Raw genomic sequence first — 27,457 nt, 5'->3', positions numbered from 1 at the left:
GACGGAGGGCTTGTCTATGCATTATGTCAGTGACGGAGGGCTTGTCTATGCATTATGTCAGTGACGGAGGGCTTGTCTATGCATTATGTCAGTGACGGAGGGCTTGTCTATGCATTATGTCAGTGACGGAGGGCTTGTCTATGCATTATGTCAGTGACGGAGGGCTTGTCTATGCATTATGTCAGTGACGGAGGGCTTGTCTATGCATTATGTCAGTGACGGAGGGCTTGTCTATGCATTATGTCAGTGACGGAGGGCTTGTCTATGCATTATGTCAGTGACGGAGGGCTTTAAGGTAATTATGGACCCGTATGGGGTGAGACAGAAGGAAGAGGACTGGAGGTGGCAGAGGTCTTGCTATGGATCAGAAGTATTGTGGAATGGCGGAGAGTAACTCATTGGATCAAATCAATGCCAGCTCTGCGGATGGCTTAAGTTGGGGTAATGGCCTACTACCCTGGCCTGTACAAGCAGTTGAGGCGTTCTGTGATGTTATGTCTCCAAAGTCGTATCATAGGATGATAGCTTGTCTGGAGAGGAGGCTAACACAGAAAAGTGTCTTTGACATGCTCTAGTCACTGAACAGGTCCTTGTCTGGAGAGGAGGCTAACACAGAAAAGTGTCTTTGACATGCTGTAGTCACTGAACAGGTCCTTGCCAGTATGTGTTGGTCATACATTGGTCTGTGGAAAGAGATAGAGCAGGAGAGGGGGGGGGGGGGGACAGAGAGAGGGAGAGAAAGAGAGAGAGCTCTGCTATCAGACTGCTGATCTGCTGCTGGCTATTGTTTTGCCATCAGAGCCAGAACTACGTTAAGACTGCTGGCCTTGCTGCTAGGGACATTATTCTATGTTGCTGTGGTCTTAGACGTTACTATTTCATGACCAGTAATGTCATACAAAATCTAATCACATCAAATTGTATTGGTCACATACACATGGTTAGCAGGTATTAATGTGAGTGTAGTGAAATGCTTGTGCTTCTAGTTCCGACAATGCAGTAATATCGATCAAGTAATTTACAAATTCACAACGACTACCTTATACACACAATGTCAAGGGACGAATAACAATATGTACATATAAATATATGGATGAGCGATGGCCGTGCGGCATAGGTGAGATGCAGTGGTATAGAATACAGTATATACAGTGGGGCAAAAAAGTATTTAGTCAGCCACCAATTGTGCAAGTTCTCTCACTTAAAAAGATGAGAGGGGGCCTGTAATTTTCGTCATAGGTACACTTCTACTATGGCAGACAAAATGAGGAAAAGAAATCCAGAAAATCACCTTGTAGGATTTTTTTATGGCCCATTCCTCCATGCAGATCTCCTCTAGAGCAGTGATGTTTTGGGGCTGTTGCTGGGCAACACAGACATTCAACTCACTCCAAAGATTTTCTATGGGGTTGAGATCTGGAGACTGGCTAGGCCACTCCAGGACCTTGAAATGCTTCTTATGAAGCCACTCCTTTGTTGCCCGGGTGTTGTGTTTGGGATCATTGTCATGCTGAAAGACCCAGCCACGTTTCATCTTCAATGCCCTTGCATCACACGATACATGGCCCCATTCATTCTTTCCTTTACACGGATCAGTCGTCCTGGTCCCTTTGCAGAAAAACAGCCCCAAAGCATGATGTTTCCACCCCCATGCTTCACAGTAGGTATGGTGTTCTTTGGATGCAACTCAGCATTCTTTGTCCTCCAAACACGACGAGTTGAGTTTTTACCAAAAAGTTATATTTTGGTTTCATCTGACCATATGACATTCTCCCAATCTTCTTCTGGATCATCCATATGCTCTCTAGCAAACTTCAGACGGGCCTGGACATGTACTGGCTTAAGCAGGGGGACACGTCTGGCACTGCAGGATTTGAGTCCCTGGCGGCGTAGTGTGTTACTGATGGTAGGCTTTGTTACTTTGGTCCCAGCTCTCTGCAGGTCATTCACTAGGTCCCGCCGTGTGCTCCCACAGTTGATTTCTTCAAACCAAGCTGCTTACCTATTGCAGATTCAGTCTTCCCAGCCTGGTGCAGGTCTACAATTTTGTTTCTGGTGTCCTTTGACAGCTCTTTGGTCTTGGCCATAGTGGAGTTTGGAGTGTGACTGTTTGAGGTTGTGGACAGGTGTATTTTATACTGATAACAAGTTCAAACAGGTGCCATTAATACAGGTAACGAGTGGAGGACAGAAAAGACCTGTAACTTCTTAAAGAAGAAGTTACAGGTCTGTGAGAGCCAGAAATCTTGCTTGTTTGTAGGTGACCAAATACTTATTTTCCACAATAATCTGCAAATAAATTCATAAAAAATCCTACAATGTGATTTTCTGGATTTTTTTCTCATTTTGTCTGTCATAGTTGAAGTGTACCTATGATGAAAATTACAGGCCTCTCATCTTTTTAAGTGGAAGAACTTGCACTATTGGTGGCTGACTAAATACTTTTTTTGCCCCACTGTACATATGAGATGAGTAATATAATATGTAAACATTATTAAAGTAGCGTTATTTAAAGTGGCTAGTGATAAGTAAAGTTATTAAAGTGGCCAGAGATTTGAGTCTGTATGTTGGCAGCAGCCTCTCTATGTTAGTGATAGCTGTTTAACAGTCTGATGGCCTTGAGATAGAAGCTGTTTTTCAGTCTCTCGGTCCCAGCTTTGATGCACCTGTACTATCCTCACCTTCTGGATGATAACGGGGTGAACAGGCAGTGGCTCGGGTGGTTGTTGTCCTTGATGATCTTTTTGGCCTTCCTGTGACATCGGGTGCTGTAGGTGTCCTAGAGGGCAGGTAGTTTGCCCCCAGTGATGAGTTGTGCAGACTGCACTACCCTCTGGAGATCCTTGCGGTTGAGGGAGGTGCAGTTGCCGTACCAGGTGGTGATACAGCCCGACAGGATGCATCTGTAAAAGCTTGTGAGTGTTTTAGGAGCCAAGACAAATGTATTCAGCCTCCTGAGGTTGAAGAGGCGCTGGTTCGCTTTCTTCACCACGCTGTCTGTGTGGGTGGACCATTTCAGTTTGTCAGTGATGTGTACGCTGAGGAACTTAAAACTTTTCACCTTCTCCACTACTGTCTTGTTGATGTGGATGGGGGGGGGGGGGGGGGGGGGTGCTCCCTCTGCTGTTTCCTGAAGTCCAGGATCATCTCCTTTGTTTTTCTGACACCACACTCCGAGGGCCCCCACCTCATACCTGTAGGCCGTCTCGTCGTTGTTGGTAATCAAGCCTACCACTGTAGTGTCATCTGCAAACTTGATGATTGAGTTGGAAGTGTGCATGGCCAAGCAGTCATGGTTAACAGGGAGTACAAGAGGGCTGAGAACGCACCCTTGTGGGGCCCCAGTGTTGAGGATCAGCGGGATGTTGTTTCCTACCTTCACCACCTGGGGGTGGCCCGTCAGAAAGTCCAGGACCCAGTTGCACAGGGCGGGGTCGAGACCCAGGATCTCGAGGTTAATGACGAGTTTGGAGGGTACTATCGTGTTTAATAGAACATAGAACAATAGAACATACCAAGATGGCATAGCAGTCAGACATCCTTTGTCCTCGTCTTGTTGTGTCCCGTGTATATATTTACATCTTTCTTCGCATATCTTTTATATGTTTTCTTTTACAAAAACTCAACTTCAAAACACCTACCAAAAAAAAGTATTATTTACCTCAAATCTGAAATCAACAATAGCCAGAAGCTAGCCAGAAGCTAACCAGAAGCTAACCAGAAGCTAGCCAGAAGCTAACCAGAAGCTAACCAGAAGCTAGCCAGTTTACTGGCTAACGTTATTACTGGCTAACGTTAGTAACGTTAGTATTTAACCACGGTGTGTGGTCATCAGCTATCCTTTAGCTCAAAAAGCTATCGCCAGTTTTGTACAACGCGACTCAGACCAGAACATACCGGACCTATTTTTCTCTCCATATCCCCTAATTTCAACCGCAAGCTCTGTACATTTACACCTGGATCTCGCAGCTAGCTAGCTGCTATCCGTGTGACTATTAGCTTACGGAGCAAACATCAATTATTCTGGAGCTAGCCAGCTTATTCTGGAGCTAGCCCGCTGAAGAGTTCCATCAGCTCTCCTGGGCTACAATCACCTATCCGGACCCGTTTAACTGCCGATGTGGAGCCCCACCGGGCCTTCACGACTTGACTACCGACGTTATCTGCCCGAGGGAGTTATCCAACTGGCCCCTATGTCGCGACATTACCTGAACGCCCATCTGCGGCCCGCTAATCGTTAGCTGTCTTATTACCTGCTATCTGAATAGGTCTATCGGACAATTTTTCTTGGGTCACTATAACTATATCTATTTTGCCATTTGGATTGATCGCCTCTACCACACGGAACCCCACTAATCTACCGACGGAAACGCACCTCCATCCTATGCTAGCTTGCTACCGATGGCCCGGCTAGCTGTCTGAATCGCCGTTACCCCAACCAACCTCACTACTCACTGGACCCTTATGATCATTCGACTAAGCATGCCTCTCCTTAATGTCAATATACCTTGTCCATTGCTGTTCTGGTGTTTATTGGCTTATTTCACTGTAGAGCCTCTAGCCCTGCTCATTATACCTTATCCAACCTTTCAGTTCTACCACCCACACATTTTCTTTATTTTTTTATTTTACCTTTATTTAACTAGGCAAGTCGGTTAAGAACAAATTCTTATTTTCAATGACGGCCTAGGAACAGTGGGTTAACTGCCTGTTCAGGGGCAGAACAACAGATTTGTACCATGTCAGCTCAGGGGTTTGAACTTGAATCCTGGCTTAGGAAGGCCACCAAAAATTCTGAAATCTCCATCCCTAACTAAAACATTTTCAGACAAGATAGAATGGCCAAAGGGGGAGGTGTTGCAACCTACTGCAAAGATAATTTTCCCCCCACCTTTATTTAACTAGGTAGGCTAGTTAAGAACAAGTTCTCATTTGCAACTGTGACCTGGCCAAGATAAAGCGTAGCAATTCAACACATACAACAACACAGAGTTACACATGGAATAAACAAAACATATAATACATATAATCAATAATACAGTAGAACAAAAGAAAACAAAAGGTCGATATACAGTGAGTGCAAATGAGGTAAGTTAAGGAAATAAATAGGCCATGGTGGCGAAGTAATTACAATACAGCAATTCAATTCTGGAATGGTAGATCGGCAGAAGATGAATGTGCAGGTAGAGATACTGGGGTGCAAAGGAGCAAAATAAATAAATAAATACCAGTATGGGGATGAGGTAGGTAGATGGGATTTTTACAGATGGGCTATGTACAGGTGCAGTGATGTGTAAGCTGCTCTGACAGCTGGTGCTTAAAGCTAGTGAGGGAGATGTGAGTCTCCAGCTTCAGAGACTTTTGCAATGCGTTCCAGTCATGGGCAGCAGAGAACTGGAAGGAAAGATGACCAAAGGAGGAATTGGCTTTGGGGGTGACCAGTGAGATATACCTGCTGGAGTGCGTGCTACGAGTGGGTGCTGCTATGGTGACCAGTGAGCTGAGATAAGGCGGGGCTTTACCAAGCAGAGACTTGTAGATAACCTGTAGCCAGTGGGTTTGGCGACGAGTATGAAGCGAGGGCCAGCCAACGAGAGCGTACAGGTCGCAATGGTGGGTAGTGTATGGGGCTTTGTTGACAAAACAGATGGCACTGTGATAGACTGAATCCAGTTTGTTGAGTAGAGTGTTGGAGGCTATTTTATAGATGACATCACTGAAGTTGAGGATCGGTAGGATGGTCAGTTTTACGAGGGTATGTTTGGCAGCATGAGTGAAGGATGCTTTGTTGGGATATAGGAAGCCGATTCTAGATTTAATTTTGGATTGGAGATACTTAATGTGAGTCTGGAAGGAGAGTTTACAGTCTAACCAGACACCCAGGTATTTGTAGTTGTCCACGTATTCTAAGTCAGAGCCGTCCAGAGTAGTGATGCTGGATGGGCGAGCAGGTGCGGGCAGTGATCGATTGAATAGCATGAATTTAGTTTTACTTGCGTTTAAGAGCAGTTGGAGGCCACAGAAGGAGAGTTGTGGCATTGAAGCTCGTCTGGAGGTCAGTTAACACAGTGTCCAAGGAGCGGCCAGAAGTATACGGAATGGTGTCGTCTGCGTAGAGGTGGATCAGAGAATCACCAGCAGCAAGAGCAACATCATTGATGTATACAGAAAAGAGAGTCGGCCCGAGAATTGACCCTGTGGCACACCCATAGAGACTGTCAGAGCGATGGAGATAGAACTGACAAAGGGGGCGGTGTTGCAATCTACTGCAAAGATAGCCTGCAGAATTCTGTCCTACTGTCCAGGTCTGTACCCAAACAATTTGAACTTCTACTTTTAAAAATCCACCTCTCTAAAAACAAGTTTCTCACTGTTGCCGGTGAGGTATATCTCTCTGGTCACTCTCTCTATCTCTCAAACCAATTCTTCCTTTGGCCGCCAAAGGAAGTTCTCTGTTCCAGTTCTCTGCTGCCATAACTGGAACGAACTACAAAAAAACTCTGAAACTGGAAACACTTATCTCCCTCACTTGCTTTAAGCACCAGCTGTCAGAGCAGCTCACAGATTACTGCACCTGTACATAGCCCATCTATAATTTAGCCCAAACAACCACCTCTCCACCTACTGTATTTATTTATTTGGCTCCCTTGGCTGCCTGTTGAACACACATCCTCAGCCTTTGCCACCTTCTATAGTAATTTAACGACTGCATAGGGCTATGTTTTGGATGACTGGCTGCGACTGTTTATTGAATTGTTTTATTTCTGCCTTTTCTATTCCAGACATTCTGAAATTCACTGAAGCATCCCATGTATGTAACTTTAGTCTTTCACTTTTCAATGATTTTGCACAGACTTTGCACATTCTTCCACTGCAAATCTACCATTCAAGTGTTTTACTTGCTATATTGTATTTACTTCGCCACCATAGACTTTTTTTGCCTTTACCTCCATTATCTCACCTCATTTGCTCACATTGTATATAGACTTATGTTTCTTCTGTATTATTGACTGTATGTTTGTTTACTCCATGTGTAACTCTGTGTTGTTGTATGTGTTGCACTGATTTGCTTTATCTTGGCCAGGTCGCAGTTGCAAATGAGAACTTGTTCTCAACTGGCCTACCTGGTTAAATAAAGATGAAAAAAAAGAAGAAAAATAAATAAATAAAATGCTGAGCTGTAGTTAATGAACAGCATTCTTACATAGATATTCCTCTTGTCCAGACGGGGCAGGGCAGTGTGCAGTGTGATGGCGATTGCATCGCCAGTGGACCTATTGGGGCGGTAAGCAAATTAGAGTGGGTCTAGGGTGTCAGGTAGGGTGGAGGTGATATGACCCTTACTAGTCTCTCAAAGCACTTCATGATGACAGAAGTGACTGCAACGGGGTGATAGTCATTTAGTTCAGCTACTTTAGCTTTCTTGGGAACAGGAACAATGGTGGCCATCTTGACGCATGTGGGGACAGCAGACTGGGATAGGGATTGATTGAATATGTCCAGAAATACACTTATAGATACTGTGTGATGGGTACAGACTATATGGATTTACATGTATCCTGTCTATGCAACAGCTACTGTAACTGAGTGTTTAACTATGTGTTAGTCACAGAACACCCACTGACAGAACTCTGGCCTGGCTGCAGTATTCTGACCTCACCATCTGGTCTCTGCAGATTAAGAAAAACATGTAACCATGAAAATGCATTCATTTAATAAGTACAGTTTGTGGGATAAAAGTAATAACATGACACAATCACCAAATGAGAATGGGAACCTCCATTAAATGCATATTTGGTTTATGTGAGCACCCAAACTCAACAGTCAACAGAAGCTCTTACCCAGTGGAAATTGTGAGTGCTCTGAAGAAAAGCCACTGGGACTTATGTGTTCTTTTGTCGCATTATTGTATAACCATGCATTGGCTTATTATTTTGGACAGTTGCATAAGACAGTGTGTCAGAGGTGCATGGCATATATCAGGACACAGATGCAGCAGGGGTCTCACAGTCACATTCAAGCCCAATTCATGGTAATATTGCTCACTGTTGTTCCCATTGGCCGGTTTTGAAGGCATTTCCCGACGTCCTCGGGACATGGAAAGACGTACAATTTCAACGTCAAAATACACTTTATGACACTGTCATGAAGCATTATGACCGTCATGTGTCACTTTACTTAGACTAAGAAAAAGCACTTTATGACAATGTCAAGAAGCATTATGGCCATCATAATCATATAAGCCAGATAGGCCTATCACATACATGCCATTATGTCAGTCATCAGTCAAGAAGAGGGTGTCTTCTCCTGTTCCTGAAATCTGCTCCAGCATTTATCCCAGTCATCAGCAACAGAGCATTGGGGTAGGTGCATGTCTGAACAATGTGTGAGCAATAACAATGATAATTAACTAAATGTTAAACAGCATAAACAGACTGTTGAAAAGTAGGCTATGGTGTAATGGAATGTTTTGCCTTGTGTGATAGGTTTTGTGGGTTTTTACACTATAGTGTTGTTGTCACAACCAGCCATAAACTAACACAATATATGTCACAACAGGTTTAAATATATGTGTCATGACAGTGTTATGATCATATTATAACAGGTTATGACCGTGTCATGACAGTGTTATGATCATATTATAACAGGTTATGACCGTGTCATGACAGTGTTATGATCATATTATAAACAGGTTATGACCGTGTCATGACAGTATTATGATCATATTATAACAGGTTATGAACGTGTTATGACACTGGATGTTAACTAAAGTGTTACCAAACTTACATACTTTACACCAGTTTCCAAAATACTTCTACATGGCTGATGAGCCTTGACATACACATAATCACTAATGGCAAGTTGAACAATGAACTCCCATACTCAGTGTCTGACTCAGTCTCATTGCCCTTGACTGAACTGGCCCTGAACATCAAGCCCAGTCTTTGAAGTTGCCCACTTAGAGATGAATGGAGAATGCATCATTATTATACCACGCTCATTATTTATTTATTTAACCAGGTAGGCAAGTTGAGAACAAGTTCTCATTTACAATTGCGACCTGGCCAAGATAAAGCAAAGCAGTTCGACAGATAAAACGACAGAGTTACACATGGAGTAAAAACAAACATACAGTCAATAATGCAGTATAAACAAGTCTATATACAATGTGAGCAAATGAGGTGAGAAGGGAGGTAAAGGCAAAAAAGGCCATGATGGCAAAGTAAATACAATATAGCAAGTAAAATACTGGAATGGTAGTTTTGCAATGGAAGAATGTGCAAAGTAGAAATAAAAATAATGGGGTGCAAAGGAGCAAAATAAATAAATAAATTAAAATTAAATACAGTTGGGAAAGAGGTAGTTGTTTGGGCTAAATTATAGGTGGGCTATGTACAGGTGCAGTAATCTGTGAGCTGCTCTGACAGTTGGTGCTTAAAGTTAGTGAGGGAGATAAGTGTTTCCAGTTTCAGAGATTTTTGTAGTTCGTTCCAGTCATTGGCAGCAGAGAACTGGAAGGAGAGGCGGCCAAAGAAAGAATTGGTTTTGAGGGTGACTAGAGAGATATACCTGCTGGAGCGTGTGCTACAGGTGGGAGATGCTATGGTGACCAGCGAGCTGAGATAAGGGGGGACTTTACCTAGCAGGGTCTTGTAGATGACATGGAGCCAGTGGGTTTGGCGACGAGTATGAAGCGAGGGCCAGCCAACGAGAGCGTACAGGTCGCAATGGTGGGTAGTATATGGGGCTTTGGTGATAAAACGGATTGCACTGTGATAGACTGCATCCAATTTGTTGAGTAGGGTATTGGAGGCTATTTTGTAAATGACATCGCCAAAGTCGAGGATTGGTAGGATGGTCAGTTTTACAAGGGTATGTTTGGCAGCATGAGTGAAGGATGCTTTGTTGCGAAATAGGAAGCCAATTCTAGATTTAACTTTGGATTGGAGATGTTTGATATGGGTCTGGAAGGAGAGTTTACAGTCTAACCAGACACCTAAGTATTTGTAGTTGTCCACGTATTCTAAGTCAGAGCCGTCCAGAGTAGTGATGTTGGACAGGCGGGTAGGTGCAGGTAGCGATCGGTTGAAGAGCATGCATTTAGTTTTACTTCTATTTAAGAGCAATTGGAGGCCACGGAAGGAGAGTTGTATGGCATTGAAGCTTGCCTGGAGGGTTGTTAACACAGTGTCCAAAGAAGGGCCGGAAGTATACAGAATGGTGTCGTCTGCGTAGAGGTGGATCAGGGACTCACCAGCAGCAAGAGCGACCTCATTGATGTATACAGAGAAGAGAGTCGGTCCAAGAATTGAACCCTGTGGCACCCCCATAGAGACTGCCAGAGGTCCGGACAGCAGACCCTCCGATTTGACACACTGAACTCTATCAGAGAAGTAGTTGGTGAACCAGGCGAGGCAATCATTTGAGAAACCAAGGCTGTCGAGTCTGCCGATGAGGATATGGTGATTGACAGAGTCGAAAGCCTTGGCCAGATCAATGAATACGGCTGCACAGTAATGTTTCTTATCGATGGCGGTTAAGATATCGTTTAGGACCTTGAGCGTGGCTGAGGTGCACCCATGACCAGCTCTGAAACCAGATTGCATAGCAGAGAAGGTATGGTGAGATTCAAAATGGTCGGTAATCTGTTTGTTGAACAGGTTATGATCATTATACAATGATCACTCATTACATTAGATACTCACTAATCAGAGGCCTCTGAATCTATCTGTGGAACCTTGTCTGAGCCAGCCTACTTACAGAAATTATGAGGTTATGTTTAGATGATATTCCAGTTCATTTAATATTTCTACATGTTGAAATGTCATTAGTGGACTAAGACAGATGCAGGGAGTGGGAGAACAAAGTTTCTGTGTGTGTGTGCATGTGCATGTGCACATTCGTGTGTGTTTCTGCTTGCCTATATGTGTGGGACCTCTTTGACAGATCCGTGGGTTCGGTGGCTAAGGGCGCTGTAGTTTACATAAGCTGTACAGTCAAGTCATCATCAACCGTCTCTTAGCTCTTAGTTGCCGTGGTATTCCTGTGTGACTCTCTTATTAGAGCGACCCCCCCTCCCCCCTCGGTTTGTGGGTGTCTCCAACCCCGTGCCCTTCTGCATAGGGCACAATCCAGGCTGCATGGCACGAGACACACATAACTCTCAGCCTGCCTCCTAAAGCAGAGAGGCCTCACAGAAATGGTTAAATACAGCAACCATTCTCAACCTCTTTTTTTAATTAAATATACAGGCTGAATGCATCTTTTCTCCATGGTAATATCCCCTATATCAACAAATGGTCTAACAAACTGGAGTCAGAAAAGGTCTCTGCCTCCAACAAATGAGCGAATTACAGGCTTCTAGAAGGAATGAGTGACAACTTACTAACTTCAGTATCAGGAGTGTTGATTGATGACACTTGTGATTGACAGCGTGAAAACAGACCATATAAGAACTCTGGAGAAGGATGGCCACTCAGCTGGCAGAAGTTAGTGTTTAAATGTTTAGCTGAATCCACAGCCAAGTCCAATGTCAGGTCATTTGCATGCACACACACATGCAGTCATACACACACACACAAGATCACACACATGCACACGCAGTCACACACATACACACACAAACACACAAGCAGTCATCCACACACACAAGGTCACACACACAGGGGGTGACATGAGTCACAGTGTCAGCTCATTAAGCCCAGTGGGAGTGTGACTGGAGTGTGCTGAGGAGGACATAACACAGTTATACAACCCCAGCTGGTTAGCCCAGGACAAGACAGGACTGACTGGAGGTGTGCCTGGGGACATGTGTCCTCCCTTTCTCCTGGGAATAGACTGCAATTTGTTACCCACATTTTGGATTTCAGAATGGCTCCAGTGAAATGGCATAAATTACATTCGCGAAAGAAATGCATAAATCAAATCAAATCAAAGTTTATTTGTCATGTGCACCGAATACAACAGGTGTAGACCTTACAGTGAAATGCTTACTTACAGGCTCTAACCAATAGTGCGAAAAAGGTGTGTGTGTGTGTGTGTGTGGGTAGGTAAGTAAAGAAATAAAACAACAGTAAAAAGACATTTGAAAATAAGAGTAACAAGGCTATATACAGACATCGTTTAGTCAGGCTTATTGAGGTAGTATGTACGTGAACGTATAGTTAAAGTGACTATGCATATAAGATAAAGAGAGAGTAGCAGCAGCGTAAAAGAGGGGTTGGGGGGGGAACACAATGCAAATAGTCCGGGTAACCATTTGGTTGCCTGTTCTTGAGTCTTATGGCTTGGGGGTAAAAACTGTTGAGAAGCCTTTTTGTCCTAGACTTGGCACTCCGGTACCGCTTGCCATGCGGTAGTAGAGACAACAGTCTATGACTGTGGTGGCTGGGGTCTTTGACAATTTTTACGGCCGTCCTCTGGCATCGCCTGGTGTAGAGGTCCTGGATGGCAAGCAGAGGTCTCGGACCTCCTCCCTATAGGCTGTTTCGTCGTTGTTGGTGATCAGGCCTACCAATGTTGTGTCGTCTGCAAACTTAATGATGGTGTTGGAGTCGTGCCTGGCCATGCAGTCGTGGGTGAACAGGGAGTACGCACCCCTGGGGAGCTCCAGTGTTGAGGATCAGCGTGGCAGATGTGTTGCGACCTACCCTCACCACCTGGGGGCGGCCCATCAGGAAGTCCAGGATCCAGTTGCAGAGGGAGGTGATTAGTCCCAGATTCCTTAGCTTAGTGATGAGCTTTGAGGGTACTATGGTGTTGAACGCTGAGCTGTCGTCAATGAATAGCATTCTCACATAGGTGTTCCTTTTGTCCAGATGGGAAAGAGTAGTGTGGATATAGAGATTGCAATCTCTATTGTGGATCTCATCTGTGGATTTGTTTCTGCGGTATGCAAATTGAAGTGGGTCTAGGGTTTCTGGGATAATGGTGTTGATGTGAGCCATTACCAGCCTTTCAAAGCACTTCATGGCTACGGACGTGAGTACTAAGGGTCTGTAGTCATTTAGGCAGGTTACCTTTGTGTTCTTGGGCACAGAGACTATGGTGGACTGCTTGAAACATGTTGGTATTGACACACTCTGACCATTATTTGAGTTGTTTGTTTCTATGTTTTGTTTGGTCAGGGTGTGATGTGAGTGGGCATTCTATGTTGCATGTCTAGTTAGTCTGTTTCTATGTGTTTTGGCATGATATGGTTCTCAATCAGTGGCAGGTGTTTGTCGTTCTCTCTGATTGGGAACCATATTTAGGTAGCCTGTTCTGTATTGTGGTTTGTGGGTTATTGTCTATGTGTAGTTGCCTGTGTCTGCACTTGTTGTCATAGCGTCACGTTCGTTTTTTTGTTTTTGTTAAAGAGTTTGTTTTTCGTCATTCAATAAAATAATGGATTCACACCACGCTGCGCTTTGGTCTACTCCATTCAACGAACGTGACAGGTATTACAGACTCAATTAGGGACACGTTGAAAATGTCAGTGAAGACACCGGCCAGTTGGCCAGCACATGCCCGGAGCACACGTCCTGGTAATCCGTCTGGCCCCACAGCCTTGAGTATGTTGACCTTTTTAAAGGTTTTACTCACGTCGGCTACGGAGAGCGTGATCACACAGTCGTCCGGAACAGCTGATGCTCTCATGCATGCCTCAGTGTTGCTTGCCTCGAAGCGAGCATAGAAGTGAGTTAGCTCGTCTGGTAGGCTCGTGTCCCTTTGTAGTCTGTAATAGTTTGCAAGCCCTGCCACATCCGACGAGCGTCGGAGCCGGTGTAGTATGATTCAATCTTAGCCCTGTATTGACGCTTTGCCTTTTTGATGGTTAGTCGCAGATCATAGCGGGATTTCTTGTAAGCTTCCGGGTTAGAGTCCCCCACCTTGTAAGCGGCAGCTCTACCCTTTAGCTCAGTGTGAATGTTGCCTGTAATCCATGGCTTCTGGTTGGGGTATGTACGTACAGTCACTGTGGGGACGACGTCCTCAATGCACTTATTGATAAAGCCAGTGACTGATGTGGTGTATTCCTCAATATCATCGGAAGAATCCCGGAACATGTTCCAGTCTGTGATAGCACATGTTTTATTACATGTTCAAAGAAATTCATTGTTTTTGGTCTCCTCATCCTGAGTATATCCCACATGTTTTAAATGGGTTCTCTCAAACTTATATCTATGCAATCCAATACATTCAGGTAGTCCCAAGCTGAAAATGTTGATGTTACCGCCCTCTGTTGGCCTGACAATGTAAACGTCAACCTATACAACACATACCTGTTGAGGATTTTGATTGACATTTGGGTTGTATGTGTTATGTTTTGATTGCTAGTGGAGACAGACACTCAGATTGTGTTGGACAATGACTCAGCCCAGCATCTGAAGCTGAGGGAGAGACAGCGCTTCTTTGAGGAGGTGTATCAGCACGATATGGACATCCTCCTGTCCTCGGCTCACCTGCACATTGACAGCAGGAAACGTGAGAGATGCTCAATACGCACACCTACACACACACACACACACACACACACCTAAACACCCACACCCGCACAACCACACACACACACACCCCACATACAGTCTTGTACAGCTAACCTTGTGGGGACACACAATTCAATCCCATTCAAAATCCTATTTTCCATAACACCTAACCCAAACTCCTAACCTTAACCATAAACCTAACCATAGCTCTTAACCCTAACCAGAAAACTAACCCTAACCCTAATTATAACCTTAACCCTAAATCCCTTAGAAATAGCATTTGACCTTGTGGGGACCAACAAAATGTCCCATTTGGTCAAATGTTGGTTATTTTACTATTCTTGTGGGGACTTCTGGTCCCCACAAGAATAGTTAAACATGTACACAAAGGATAAGCCTCTAATGTAATCTATGGACTTATTAGAATGCACATTACAGTCCAAATAAACAGCACATAATTGATTTAATGATAAGTAGTAAATATACAGCCAGTATCTGAGTGTGATGTGTTGTCCATACAGCTCCCATGGGCAGTATCTCCTCTATGGAGGTGAACGTGGACATGCTGGAGCAGATGGACCTCATGGACATCTCTGACCAGGAAGCTCTGGATGTGTTCCTCAACTCTGGGGCCAACAATAGCCCACTGGCCTCCCCTTTACCAGGTAATTATGCCACCTTCCTAGCCCCATAAATAACATACTTACCAGGCATGCTTTTAGGGGAGGGGACCCATAATTGGTCACTTCGTTTCTTAAAATAAGGTTTAAATGTGGAGAGATTTTCTTTCTAGAGTGGAATGTACAATTAGCCATTCTAGAGTGGAAATCAGGTCATTATAAAAAAGGAACAAAAGCAGTAGTGACTTTATACTTGGAATTTGAGGAGGATCGAGGACATTTTTGGGGAAAAAAAATACCATATTTTTCATCAAGCTGTTAGTAATTTCCCTGCGCTCACTATAACATTGCAGCACCAATGTGCATTGTTTACGTCTGGCATCAGCAAGCCCTAAGTTACGCCATAGTCGAGAGCTAGCTAGTAGCTAGCTAACAAGCTCATGTATGCACAATAGCAGCACAATTAAAAACACAGTCTTACCCTTTTGAAATGAATAACTCCATTGTGAAACATGCTAGCTATAGTATGCTTGGCTAACTTGAAAATGTCTATGTATTCTTCTCTGAATTAAAAATCTCTCTCCCTATATTGATCTTCTGAATCAAGCATGTGCGCTACAGCATGTGAGATTATTCAGTTATTTGATTGGATGGGAAATAAAAAATTACTTGCTACTGCAAGAGTTCTGATTGGTTACCTGTTCATTCTCTCTGGGTTTGAACTGGAATCAATGGAGCTGGAGGACAAACTTTGCCCTCCTCCCGTATATGAGGTGATGTTGAGACTCTTGCAAAACCTTTTTTTTTGTGACATGCATTTACATTTAAGTCACTTAGTAGAATTTATTTTACAGAGCGACTTACAGTTAGACGTTTTAAGATATTTAGTACATCAAAAAAGTATACGTTTTATGTTTCATGCTTCTTTTAAAAATTGTTTAAAAAAAATTCAGATAGAGTATGGTCGCACACTTCCTAAAATGACCAGTCTCTTCTGAACTAGAATGTAGAACTGTTCTGTACTTGAGTGCAAAGGCCTATCAGTTCCAGTGGTGGTTCTAGTGGTGGCTCTAGTGGTTCCAGTGGTGGTTCTAGTGGTGAATCTAGTGGTTCTGGTGGTTCTAGTGGTAGTTCTAGTGGTGGTTCTCATGGTTCCAGTGGAGATTCTAGTGGTTGTTCTAGTGGTAGTTCTAGTGGTTCTAGTGGTGGTTCTAGTGGCTCTAGTGGTAGTTCTGGTGATGGTTCTAGTGGTAGTTCTAGTGGTTTTAGTGGTGGTTCCAGTGGTGGTTCTAGTAGTTCTAGTGGTAGTTCTAGTGGTGGTTGTGGTTGTTCTAGTGGTAGTTCTAGTAGTTCTAGTGGTGCTTCTAGTGGTTCTAGTGATGGTTCTAGTGATAGTTCTAGTGATAGTTCTGGTGGTTCTAGTGATTGTTTTGGTGGTGGTTGTAGTGGTGGTTCTAGTGCTTCCAGTGGTGGTTCTAGTTGTTGTAGTGGAGGTTCTAGTGGTGGTTCTATTGGGGGTTTTAGTGGTGATCTAGTGGTTCTGGATGGAACCTTATCTCTCTGGTTTTCCTGCTCCTGTCATTGTGACCCTACAGGTTTATCAACTCATCCCTGTCCTCTTACAAAACTCTGCTGCTCTACCCTCACCCACAGAGACTTCACAATCTGATTGGTGCAGTATCACATTTAAGATGTGAAACTAAAGATAGAAGTATGACACGAGAGATTGAACCTGCTTTTGTATTATGTGCGTGTGAAATGTCTGCATCACCCAGAAAAGGTTTTATTTGGCCTCTTCTATTTGGCCTCCACTCCTGGTTGGCACTTTCCCCTAATTACCCCCACTTGGAGCTGTCCATGTCGGGGTGCCCAGCTGCCGTAATGTTGTTGATAGTTTGTAGAACATCTACAGATGGACTATCCAAATAAAGTGTTACCATTTTTTCATCAGTCTGTTATTGCATTTGATTTAATAATAGAGATGGTATCAACAGAACATAAAACTTCCATCTCAAATGTTATGGCAGTGCGACTGACGACATCCTGTTGTTTACAAAACACTGAGAAAATGGTGAGGTACTGTGAAAGGATGGTAACTGTAAGTGGGATTTCAAATGATCCCAACAAAGACTCTGGATTGATACAAATTCCTTTCAGTGGTAATTAGTCTTTTCATATAATTTCTATGCCTTGAATCTCAGTGTCATGATGTTTGTTCCTTTTCCTATTATTTTCTACTCATGTCTTCTGTCTGCTCCACACCAGAGGTAGACGATGAAGAGGAAGATGAGGAAGACGAGAGTAAAGAAGTTGTCTACAGGGAGCGTGTGCCTACTTGCGACATTCGCCGGGGGTCAAAATCTCGCATGTCCTCCACCTCTTCCGGTTCCAGTGACACCAGCGGGGGCGGGACCGACACCCATGTGGTCCAATCAGATGATGAGGAGGTGCACGCAGACACCCTGTTGCTGACCTCCGTGCCTCGAACAAAAGATGAAGAGGCAGAGGAAGAAGATAAGTGAGGCCTGTCCGCTCTGTTGTCATAGAGACACAAGCCACTTGCTGTTCTGACTTGTCAATGACAACAAGGAGATGGTAAACAGACTAACTCGGAGATCCATACATATACAGTACCATCACTTCCTCGTTACTGACACCCCTGGAATTCCTTGTGGGAAACCCCTAGCATGGACAACCCTTGTTATTCTTTGGTGTGTTATGGGTCAACCCACTGGGCACAGACACCATTTAAACATCAAATGTTTATTTACATTTGGTTGAAATGTCAACTCATGTGAATTCAACATGAAATAAACAAGTCATGTGATTTAGGTTAAAAGTTGGGTGAAAGAAAGACTAAATTCCCTTACGTTGAAGACTTTTTGCAAATCGAATCAGTTTTCCACATTTGATTCATTGTCATCAGATTGCATTTTTTGGTTGAAATTACGTGGAAACATTGATGAAACCAATTTTTGCCCAGTGGGAATTGATTCTCTGCGTAACTATGAAACTACTTATTGATGACTCCTCATTGTTTCTACTTAGCACTATTATAAGGAACACTCAGTTTTCAGTTTTTTCTTCTGTTGCTTCAGAGCAATATACGTGTATTGTGTTCAACCATTATCAAGGTGCCAATATTGTGTTCTCCATATTTATCATACACAGAATATCAGTGTTTGAGGGAGGAATGTCCAGATAGATGTCTGTCTCACATAAGAACCTGTGAACAACTACTTTAGTGAGACTAAATTCTAGATCCTATCCATTCATTAATGCTGCTATATAAACACTGAATTCTAACATGACTCTTTGCTGCATGATTTGGAACAGTTAGTAGGGGAAGTCAAGCGGTTTGGTTTCATTTGTTCTCAGTCAAGGTATTTACCTCCCTTACTGTGACCGTTGACAGAGGATCCAACATGTAGTAACATAACAGTCAAAACACACACGCACTAGTCTACATTAGCATACTGGATTATCTTCTTTGGTTTCTGCTATTGCTATTCCATCCAGCTCAGGACACCTTGACCACGGCCATTTCAATGACATGTACCCATTGATTCTTGAAGAACTTATAAATGCCTCATGAGCTTAGCTCAACTGTCGTACCCCATCAGAGCCCAAAATGTAAGCTTGTTTTACTTTGTAAACAAAGTAAATGTAAACAATTTCTCCAGCCCCATACCTCAGCTTGCCCCTTTAAGAGGGGCAGAAAGATTTGAGAGTGGTATTTAGAAGTACAATCATCCCTGTGTGGCATTCCCCTATGTCAGAATGAGTTAAGGCAATGTCTCACCAGAACATCACCTTGGTATTGGTAAATGCCTTGGTCTCATTCAGACAATACCAGCCAGTTACAGGAAATTCACGACACTAGCTACTAGACTAGGGAGGCGTAACCTTGCCCAGACTTTTGTTTCTGCTTGGTTGGAGCAAAATCCTGCACCCACACCTGTCATCACAAGGTAAGATTTCCCACCGTTTTAATTCAGTACATACTGATGTTTTAACTGTAAAAGAAAAGTAGAGAGCAGGAGTGAGCCACACAGTCCCCAGCCTCATGTTGTCTGGTTATACTCATCTCAGAGTACCATGAAATGCATGCCACATTGTAAATGTACTGTATGTTCTGTACAGTTCTGATCATCTGCTATGAGGTGTATCATTTCCAGTGTTTTTCCTGGCACTTCAGATAAAATTGTATGCCTATCTATGCATGAAGCAAGTCTTGAGGACAAACAGGGCGTCTTTCCTCCCTGTAGCCTCCTATTGAATGTTGAGGGTTGGATATGTAGACACTGTAGAAACTTGGCACACAAAGTGGTTTATGCCAGTTTCAGGTGTTAGAGTATATCAACAAGCTGGAATAGTTTGTGTGTATGTGGGTGGGGGAGGGGGGTGCGGGTGTGCGCATGCATGCATGTGTTCATTGTAAGAGAACAGTAGAGAGCAGCCTCATGTTGTCTGGTTGTACTCCTCTCACCATGAATGTGACTGTTTGTGAGTGTACATGTGCTTTCTGGTTTTATAATAGTCCTTTTTTGACAGTGGAAAACATGGTTGTGTATAATTTCCCTCCCTCTGAGCTCCCAATCAAGATAAAGAATAAAATGAATACAATTGCCAAACAAATACAATATATTTTCATTTTTTTTTTTGAGTGCCATACATGTTGGTGTGTGTTCAAGCTCTCTACAAGAAAAGGAAGTTGTGGGTCTCCTTCTGACACTGTGCTGTTAGCATATAATAACAATTTGAGACTTGAATTCTTCTATATACCTCCGTTCATTTGTGATCACAAATAATTTTAATAACCTCCACGTCACAGTTTGGGAAACGCATTAAAAAAACAGAGCCAAGATGAGGACCAACCAGTTCAGTCTGATTTCCTCTTCCTGGAGTTGAGGTTGGGTTAGTCACAGGCAAGTTGTTTTAAGTCCGGGGGCACTAGTGGCAAGTCTGGAACTGAAGGTGAGAACAGGATTGAAACTGAAGGTTGTTCCAGTTACTTTTATAAATGAGAAATTATAGGGAAATCATAGGGTTTAGATAGCGTGACATTGGGTGTGAATCTCGGGTAATTTAGAAGGGAGGAGTTTGTCGTTAAGTACCTCTTAACAAATGACTCTTTGCCTCATTGACTACAAAGTATACTTGATACGTAGCATTTGGATTAACCCAGTAATTCCCACACTATCAAGACACTAAGAAGAAGAACAGGTTTACCCAGTCCCTATACTGTTCACAGTAGGCCTGCATAAAAACAAAAATATACCATTGAAGTCAAATCCATACCTTTTCACTTCTGGACATAACCTCTCTAGCCTACAACACTAGCCAACATCCCCAGGACACAAAGCATATCATTGTTTTACGTACTGTACAGAAAATACCCGTTGGCACAACTCTATTCTGATACTTATAAAAAGCCATGCAAATTAAGAAATAGTAAAGGTTGGGGAGTGAGGCGAAGGATCGGTTAGGTTACTGTAGAATTATGTTTCTGTGTGCACTGTAAAAAAAACTTCTGATGAAACCTGGGCACTATTCAACTTGGTCACACTTTATTTGGAAAGTCTGGATCTTCCATCTTTAGACGCACTACAGATTGTCATACTATCAACAAACTGTTGATAAGCAGCTGCTTGCTAAAGTTATGGTTAGAGTTAGGTTTAGGTTTAGTATAAGAGTTAAAGGGTTAAGGTTAAGGTTAAGGTTAAGAATAAGGGTTAGGATTAGCAGATAGTTGAAATGTTACTGATAGTCTGTCGATGACATACAGATGGACTATCCAAGTAAAGTGTTACCTTCAGCTTTATTGGATGCTCCGTACAGTTTTCATACGCTTGCATTTTGTCTGTAAATTGATCTGAAACTAAGTTTAGGTCATTTAGTCAAGTTTATAATAGTTGTTAGATGTCATTGCCAGTCACATAGACCTCCAAATGCTCAGTGTTTGGTATTTAACCCATACATTTAAGCACTGTCAAATTACTTTTGACCTTACTGCTATTAGCCCAAACAAATACACTCACTACATGGAACACATAGTCCCCCCCAAAATCTGAAGGTAGTTTGTTCTGAAGTGTCTATCCTATATGTGAGAGATATCAGAACACAATTATTATTATATTATATATATTTTACATGTATTTAACCTCTTTTGTTCCCCACTAAACAGAAGACCTGTATACTGTACTTCCATAAATACTGTACTTCCATAAATACTGTACTTCCATAAATACTGTACTTCCATAAATACTGTACTTCCATAAATACTGTACTTCAGACGAGTTGAGGCCTGTGGGCATCCTAGAGCAAAACAACTGCCATTTAAATTTGCACAAAGGGTTGTTATTAGTGTGATATTATTGTGTAGGCCAAACCATTCGGACACTACAGATGATTTTGTGAGAAGACAGAATTTCTGGACGTCTCAGATATCTCTAGCTTAAACTGAAAGATTTTTGTGGATTTGTGTACGATGCCAAATTTGACATTGACCTTATGCGTTTTGAAATACTTTCACCTAGTGCTATATATCAGAGTGGCACTGACAAGATAATGTTGTGGTTGGCATGCAAGACAATGGCACAGTTTACCCTACAGTTCTAGACAGAAGAGTAATGTTCTAAATCATGACCTGTAAATGGAATCTGGTCTGGTCCCAGCTCTCAGAGTGCTGTCATTTCTTACAGGGCTCAGGGGTGGGTCCATGTCTGGGAGAAAGAACAGAGTCAATGGATGACGGTAAGACATCACATTTCACAACTGGTTTAATGAGTCTCCTAGAGTGTTTTTTCTGCACCCATAGAGGTTTCCATGCTCCATCACAGACCCACAGGCCCTGTCAAGAAACAACCCTTCATATATCAATGCAGCCATTTCATATTTGGTATTTTATTAGGATCCCCATTAGTAGTTGCGATAGCGGCATCTACTCTTCCTGGGGTCCACACAGAACATGAAATAATACAGAACATAAATAAACAAGAACAGCTCAAGGACAGAACTACATATATAAAATAACAAATGCTATCTAGGTCAAATAGGGGAGAGGTGTTATGCCGTGAGGTGTTGCTTTATCTGTTTTTGAAACGAGGTTTGCTATTTATTTGAGCAATATGAGATGAAACAGAGTTCCATGCAATAATGGCTCTAAGACTGTACGCTTTCTTGATTTGATCATTCGGGGACTGTGAAAAGACCCCTGGTGGCATGTCTGGTGGGGTAAGTGTGTGTGTCAGAGCTGTGTGCAAGTTTACCATGCAAACAATTTGGGATTTTCAACACAATGTTTCTTATAAAAAGTAGTGATACAGTCAGTCTCCCAACTCTTTGCCAAGAGAGACTGGCATGCATAGTATTTATATCAGCCCTCTGATTACAATGAAGAGAAAGAAGTGCCGCTCTGTTCTGGGCTAGCTGCAGCTTAACTAGGTCTTTTTGCAGCACTGGATCACACGACTGGACAATAATCAAGATAAGATAAAACTAGAGCCTGCAGATCTTGCTTTGTGTGTGGTGTCAAAAAAGCAGAGCATCTCTTTATAACAGACAGACCTCTCCCCATCTTTACAACCATTGAATTCATATGTTTTGACCATGACAGTTTACAATCTAAGCTAACGCTAAGTAATTTAATCCCCTCAACTTGTTCAACAGCTACACGATTATCAAATTTGCAGTACTTTTCTTTCATTATTAGTGGTTTTATGCAGGAGTACGATGGCTCACGGTTCGTTGTTGGCATTTTCTGCCTAAGTTTGTCCACTTCGCCAATGAAGTAATCATTAAAATAATTGGCAACATTAAACGGTTTTGTGATGAATAAGCCATCTGATTCAATGAAAGATGGCATTGATCTTTGATCGCCGGCTTTGGTCTTTGTCATCGTAGCTAGCAACGTAGGTTACGCTGTTACCACAATGGTTAACCGCTTCATGGCCTGCGTTCAAGCCCTCAAGAAAATCCTGCTTGGTCGGCAGGATCACTGGCAACTGATGCCAACTGCCTCGCAAGATCCAAACTAAAATGTTAACTAGCTACTATGACATTTCCAATACACTTTCAAAACAAACAATTTGCCTTCTGATTGGAATGTCCACCATATTTTCTGTACTCCTATAAAATAATTTCTGAGATCTGGGTAGTGTCTAGCAGTGTAGAGTTCGAGACCACCTAAAGCAAGACTGATTCAAGACGAATCGTGTCAAAGTCAAGAACAAGACCAGAGAGGAGAGGAGAGGGAGACAGAGTTAATTAATACCAAGACCAGAAAAACGTGAGTCTAATTCAAGACTGATTATAATTGTCAAATTGCCACCATAATAACAATTCAAAATGTCCAGTATTTCTGGGTTCATATTTCAGAAGATCTTGATTCTTTAGACATTCAGAATGGTGAAAACATGCATACTGCAGCCAAATAGAGCCATTCTACAAATTATTGCTAACCCAAGCACAGATGGGAACAATGAGGATTTATAAAATAACACAACATTTAATATATGCACACTACCATTCAAAAGGTTGGGGTCACTTAGAAATGTCCTCATTTTTGAAAGAAAAGCCATTTTTTGTCCATCAAAATAACATCAAATTGCTCAAAAACACAGTGTAGACATTGTTAATGTTGTAAATGACTATTTTAGCTGGAAACGGCAGATTTTTTAAATGGAATATCTACATCGGATAACAGAGGCCCATTATCAGCAACTATCACTCCTGTGTTCCAATGGCACATTGTTAGCTCATCCAAGTTTATAATTTAAAAGGATAATTGACCATTAGGAAAACCATTTGCAATTATGTTAGCACAGCTAAAAACTGTTGTCCTGATTAATGAAGCAATAAAACTGGCCTTCTTTAGACTAGTTGTATCTGGAGCATCATTTGTGGGTTCAATTACAGGCTCAAAATGGCCAAAAACAAAGACCTTTGTTTCTGTCCATTCACTTAATTCTGAGTGAATGAACTTTCCAAGAATTTCCCCCACTCTTCCCTACCAGCAAATCAAGGAAATTCTGACAAAGTTTGAGGATATTTTTCAATTAAAGTAAAGTTCAGTTATGTTAGGACAAAAGTCAAAATCCCAGTTTAATAGGCAATAAGATAGTGTTTCAATAAAGGAGTGTAAATATTTGGCCTGGCGAAGTGGTTTAATGTGCTGACTGAATGGATAATTATGAGTTTACTCAGCTGGTCTCAGACCGAGTACAAATGTATCGGACACCAAGACAAGACCGAGACACTCAATATATAGTCTTGAGACCGAGATGGGCCTTTAGTACTACAACACTGGTGTCTAGGATGAGTTCCCTTGTTATGCAATGGGTGGGTCTAATCCTGAATGCTGATTGGTAAAAAATTAAAACACATTCCAGCCAATTACCACCGGATAAATCTATGCCCTTAAAATGTACTCTGTGGCAACTGACTACAGTACACTGTCTCAGCCCAGCCAGGCAATTCATAAACTTGATCTCTGTCACGGTCGTTGGAATAAATGGACCAAGGCGTAGCGTACTTAAAATTCCACGTGTTTAATAAATATGCAACTCACCAAAAACAATATAGAAGAAAACTTACCGTGACGATCTGGGCTGCTCACAGGCACCTACAGAAAATCAAGATCCCACATAAAAAAAAGGGTGGAAAAAGCCGGCCTAAATATGATCCCCAATCAGAGACAACGATAGACAGCTGCCTCTGTTTGGAAACCATACCAGGCCAACATAGAAATGCAAAAACTAGAGTACCAACCCTAGTCACACCCTGACCTAACCAAAATAGAGAATAAAAAGGATCTCTAGGGTCAGTGTGTGCTAATCTCCACCTCAGATTTGTATAAACATTACTGTTTGTTTCTCCGACATTTGCAACATTGTTTCAATTTTCAACTTTGATCTCCAGCTGTCCCATAGTTATGAACGCGTCGGGAATCGAGATGAGAGACTGGCAGGCTGCATTTCTCAGCCAGTCGAAATCATGAATCAGCAGTCATCATTTTTATGGATATACAGTTGAAGTCGGAAGGTTACATACATCATAGCCAAATACATTTAAACTCAGTTTTTCACAATTCCTGACATTTAATCCAAGTAAACATTCCCTGTGTTAGGTCAGTTAGGATCATCACTTTATTTTAAGAATGTGAAATGTCAGAATAATAGTAGAGAAAAGTATTTATTTCAGCTTTAATTTATTTCAACACATTCCCAGTGGGTCAGAAGTTTACATACACTCAATTAGTATGTGGTAGCATTGCCTTTAAATTGTTTAACTTGGGTCAAACGTTTCATGTAGCCTTCCACAAGCTTCCCACAATAAGTTGGGTGAATATTGGCCCATTTCTCCTTACAGAGCTGGTGTAACTGAGCCTCCTTGCTCACACATACTTTCAGTTCTGGCCATAAATTGTCTATGGGATTGAGATCAGGGCTTTGTGATGGCTCCTACAATAGATTGACTTTGTTGTCCTTAAGCCATTTTGCCACAACGTTGGAAGTATGCTTGGGGCCATTGTCCATTTGGAGGATCCATTTGCGACCAAACTTTAACTTATGTTAAAGACTGATGTCTTGGGATGTTGCTTCAATATAGCTACATAATTGTCTACCTGATGATGCCATCTATTTTGTGAAGTGTGCCAGTCCCTCCTGCAACAAAGCACTCCCACAACATGATGCTGCCACCCCCGTACTTCACAATTGGGATGGTGTTCTTCGGCTTGCAAGCATCCTCCTTTTTCCTCCAAACATAATGATGGTCATTATGGCCAAACAGTTCTATTTTTGTTTCATCAGAACAGTTGCAAACAGTAGTCTGGCTTTTTTTATGGCGGTTTTGGAAGCAGTGGCTTCTTCCTTGCTGAGCGGCCTTTCAGGTTATGTCGATATAGGACTCATTTTACTGTGAACATGGTAGCTTCAGCCATTTTTTAAATGCTCCCAAGGATAAACAAGACTTGAAAGTCTACAAATCTTTTTCTGAGGACTTGGCTGATTTCTTTTGATTTTCCCATGATGTCAAGCAAAGAGGCACTGAGTTCGAAGGTAGGACTTGAAATACCTCCACAGGTACACCTCTAATTGAATCAAATGATGACAATTAGCCTATCAGAAGCTTCTAAATCCATGACATAATTTTCTGAAATGATCCAAGGTGTTTAAAGGCACAGTCAACTTAGTGTATGCAAACTTCTGACCCACTGGAATTGTGATAGTGAATTATAAGGTAAATAATCTGTCTGTAAACATCTGTTGGAAACATTACTTGTCATGCACAAAGTAGATGTCCTAATCGACTTGCCAAAACTATAGTTTGTTTACAAGAAATTTGTGGAGTGGTTGAAAAACAAGTTTTAATGACTCCAACCTAAGTGTATGTAAACTTCCGACTTCAACTGTATATACAAAGACATGTCAATAGAAAAAAGGTCAAACAATGTGAAGTGCAGCTAGTTTGCGGTCTTTCCAGTTTCAGTTTGAAGTGATATGGCTATGTCCTCTGAATAACCGTGTCCTGACGAGAGAGCGCATTTTCTATTCCAGGCAAAATCACGCCTTATAAACTCATTGTTATGGATGTGTCCAAATAAATGTCACTAGTAAACAGCTTTAACAAATACAAATACTGTTGTTATTCTGGCTTAACTGTTTGAAGTGACTAAATTAGCCGTAATTGGCTCGCTAGCAAGCAAGGGATAAGGACGTTGCCAGCCTGTATGACAATGGAACATTTAGAATGAACGACTGGGTCGTCTCCATACATACAGAACAAAAAGACTGAATGGCTGGCAACCGAACCGATAGAACCAATGTCCAGACGGCTTGCATAGCAACCCTAGATTTGTGTCGGGACTATATCTTGTGGAAGGATGAAATTATATGAATTAATTCATAAATGTAACGTTTTTAATCAAAATATGTAAATCATTATTTGAATATGTTGTTAACCAATTGTATAAAAGTGGTAAATGCCCTTGAAGCCAGTGTTTGGAGGATATATTGGCAGGGTTTGCTGGCTATCGGGCCTGACAACACCCGTGACATATCTTCCAAACACTGGCTTCTCGGGCATTATCAATTAACTGTAGGATGAGCATCAGGATGAGAACCTAACTGTGTACACCTGAGCCTCACCTGCCACACAATGTATCTTATTAAAACCCTGGGGACCTGAGGTGACACATCACAGCAACTGGTCATTAATGGCACACACCAACACAATCACACACCCACACATGCACACACTTACATACAGTCCCAGTCAAAAGTTTGGACATCACCTACAGTGTACTCATTCAAAATTCAAACATTTTAAACAAATCAAAATATATGATATATTTGAGATTCTTCA

The 27,457-nt window shown here is 42.2% G+C and overlaps 1 protein-coding gene across 1 annotated transcript in view; it reads left to right on the top strand.

The window, feature by feature from the left end:
* LOC109869599 (dysbindin) overlaps positions 1-19,725 on the top strand; it is a 31,102-nt gene extending 11,377 nt beyond the window's left edge. The window contains exons 2-4 of the mRNA XM_020459837.2: positions 14,320-14,466; positions 14,990-15,133; positions 17,354-19,725. Coding sequence (XP_020315426.1) covers positions 14,320-14,466; positions 14,990-15,133; positions 17,354-17,610 — 548 coding nt within the window. The 3' untranslated portion in view covers positions 17,611-19,725. The remainder of the gene's footprint in view (positions 1-14,319; positions 14,467-14,989; positions 15,134-17,353) is intronic.
* The last annotated feature ends 7,732 nt before the right edge of the window (positions 19,726-27,457 follow it).

The sequence above is a fragment of the Oncorhynchus kisutch genome, linkage group LG24, assembly GCF_002021735.2.
Source record: "Oncorhynchus kisutch isolate 150728-3 linkage group LG24, Okis_V2, whole genome shotgun sequence".
In the NCBI taxonomy this organism is placed as follows: domain Eukaryota; kingdom Metazoa; phylum Chordata; class Actinopteri; order Salmoniformes; family Salmonidae; genus Oncorhynchus; species Oncorhynchus kisutch.
Note: the sequence above shows the minus strand (reverse complement) of the source record. Positions and strands in the feature narration are given on the sequence as shown.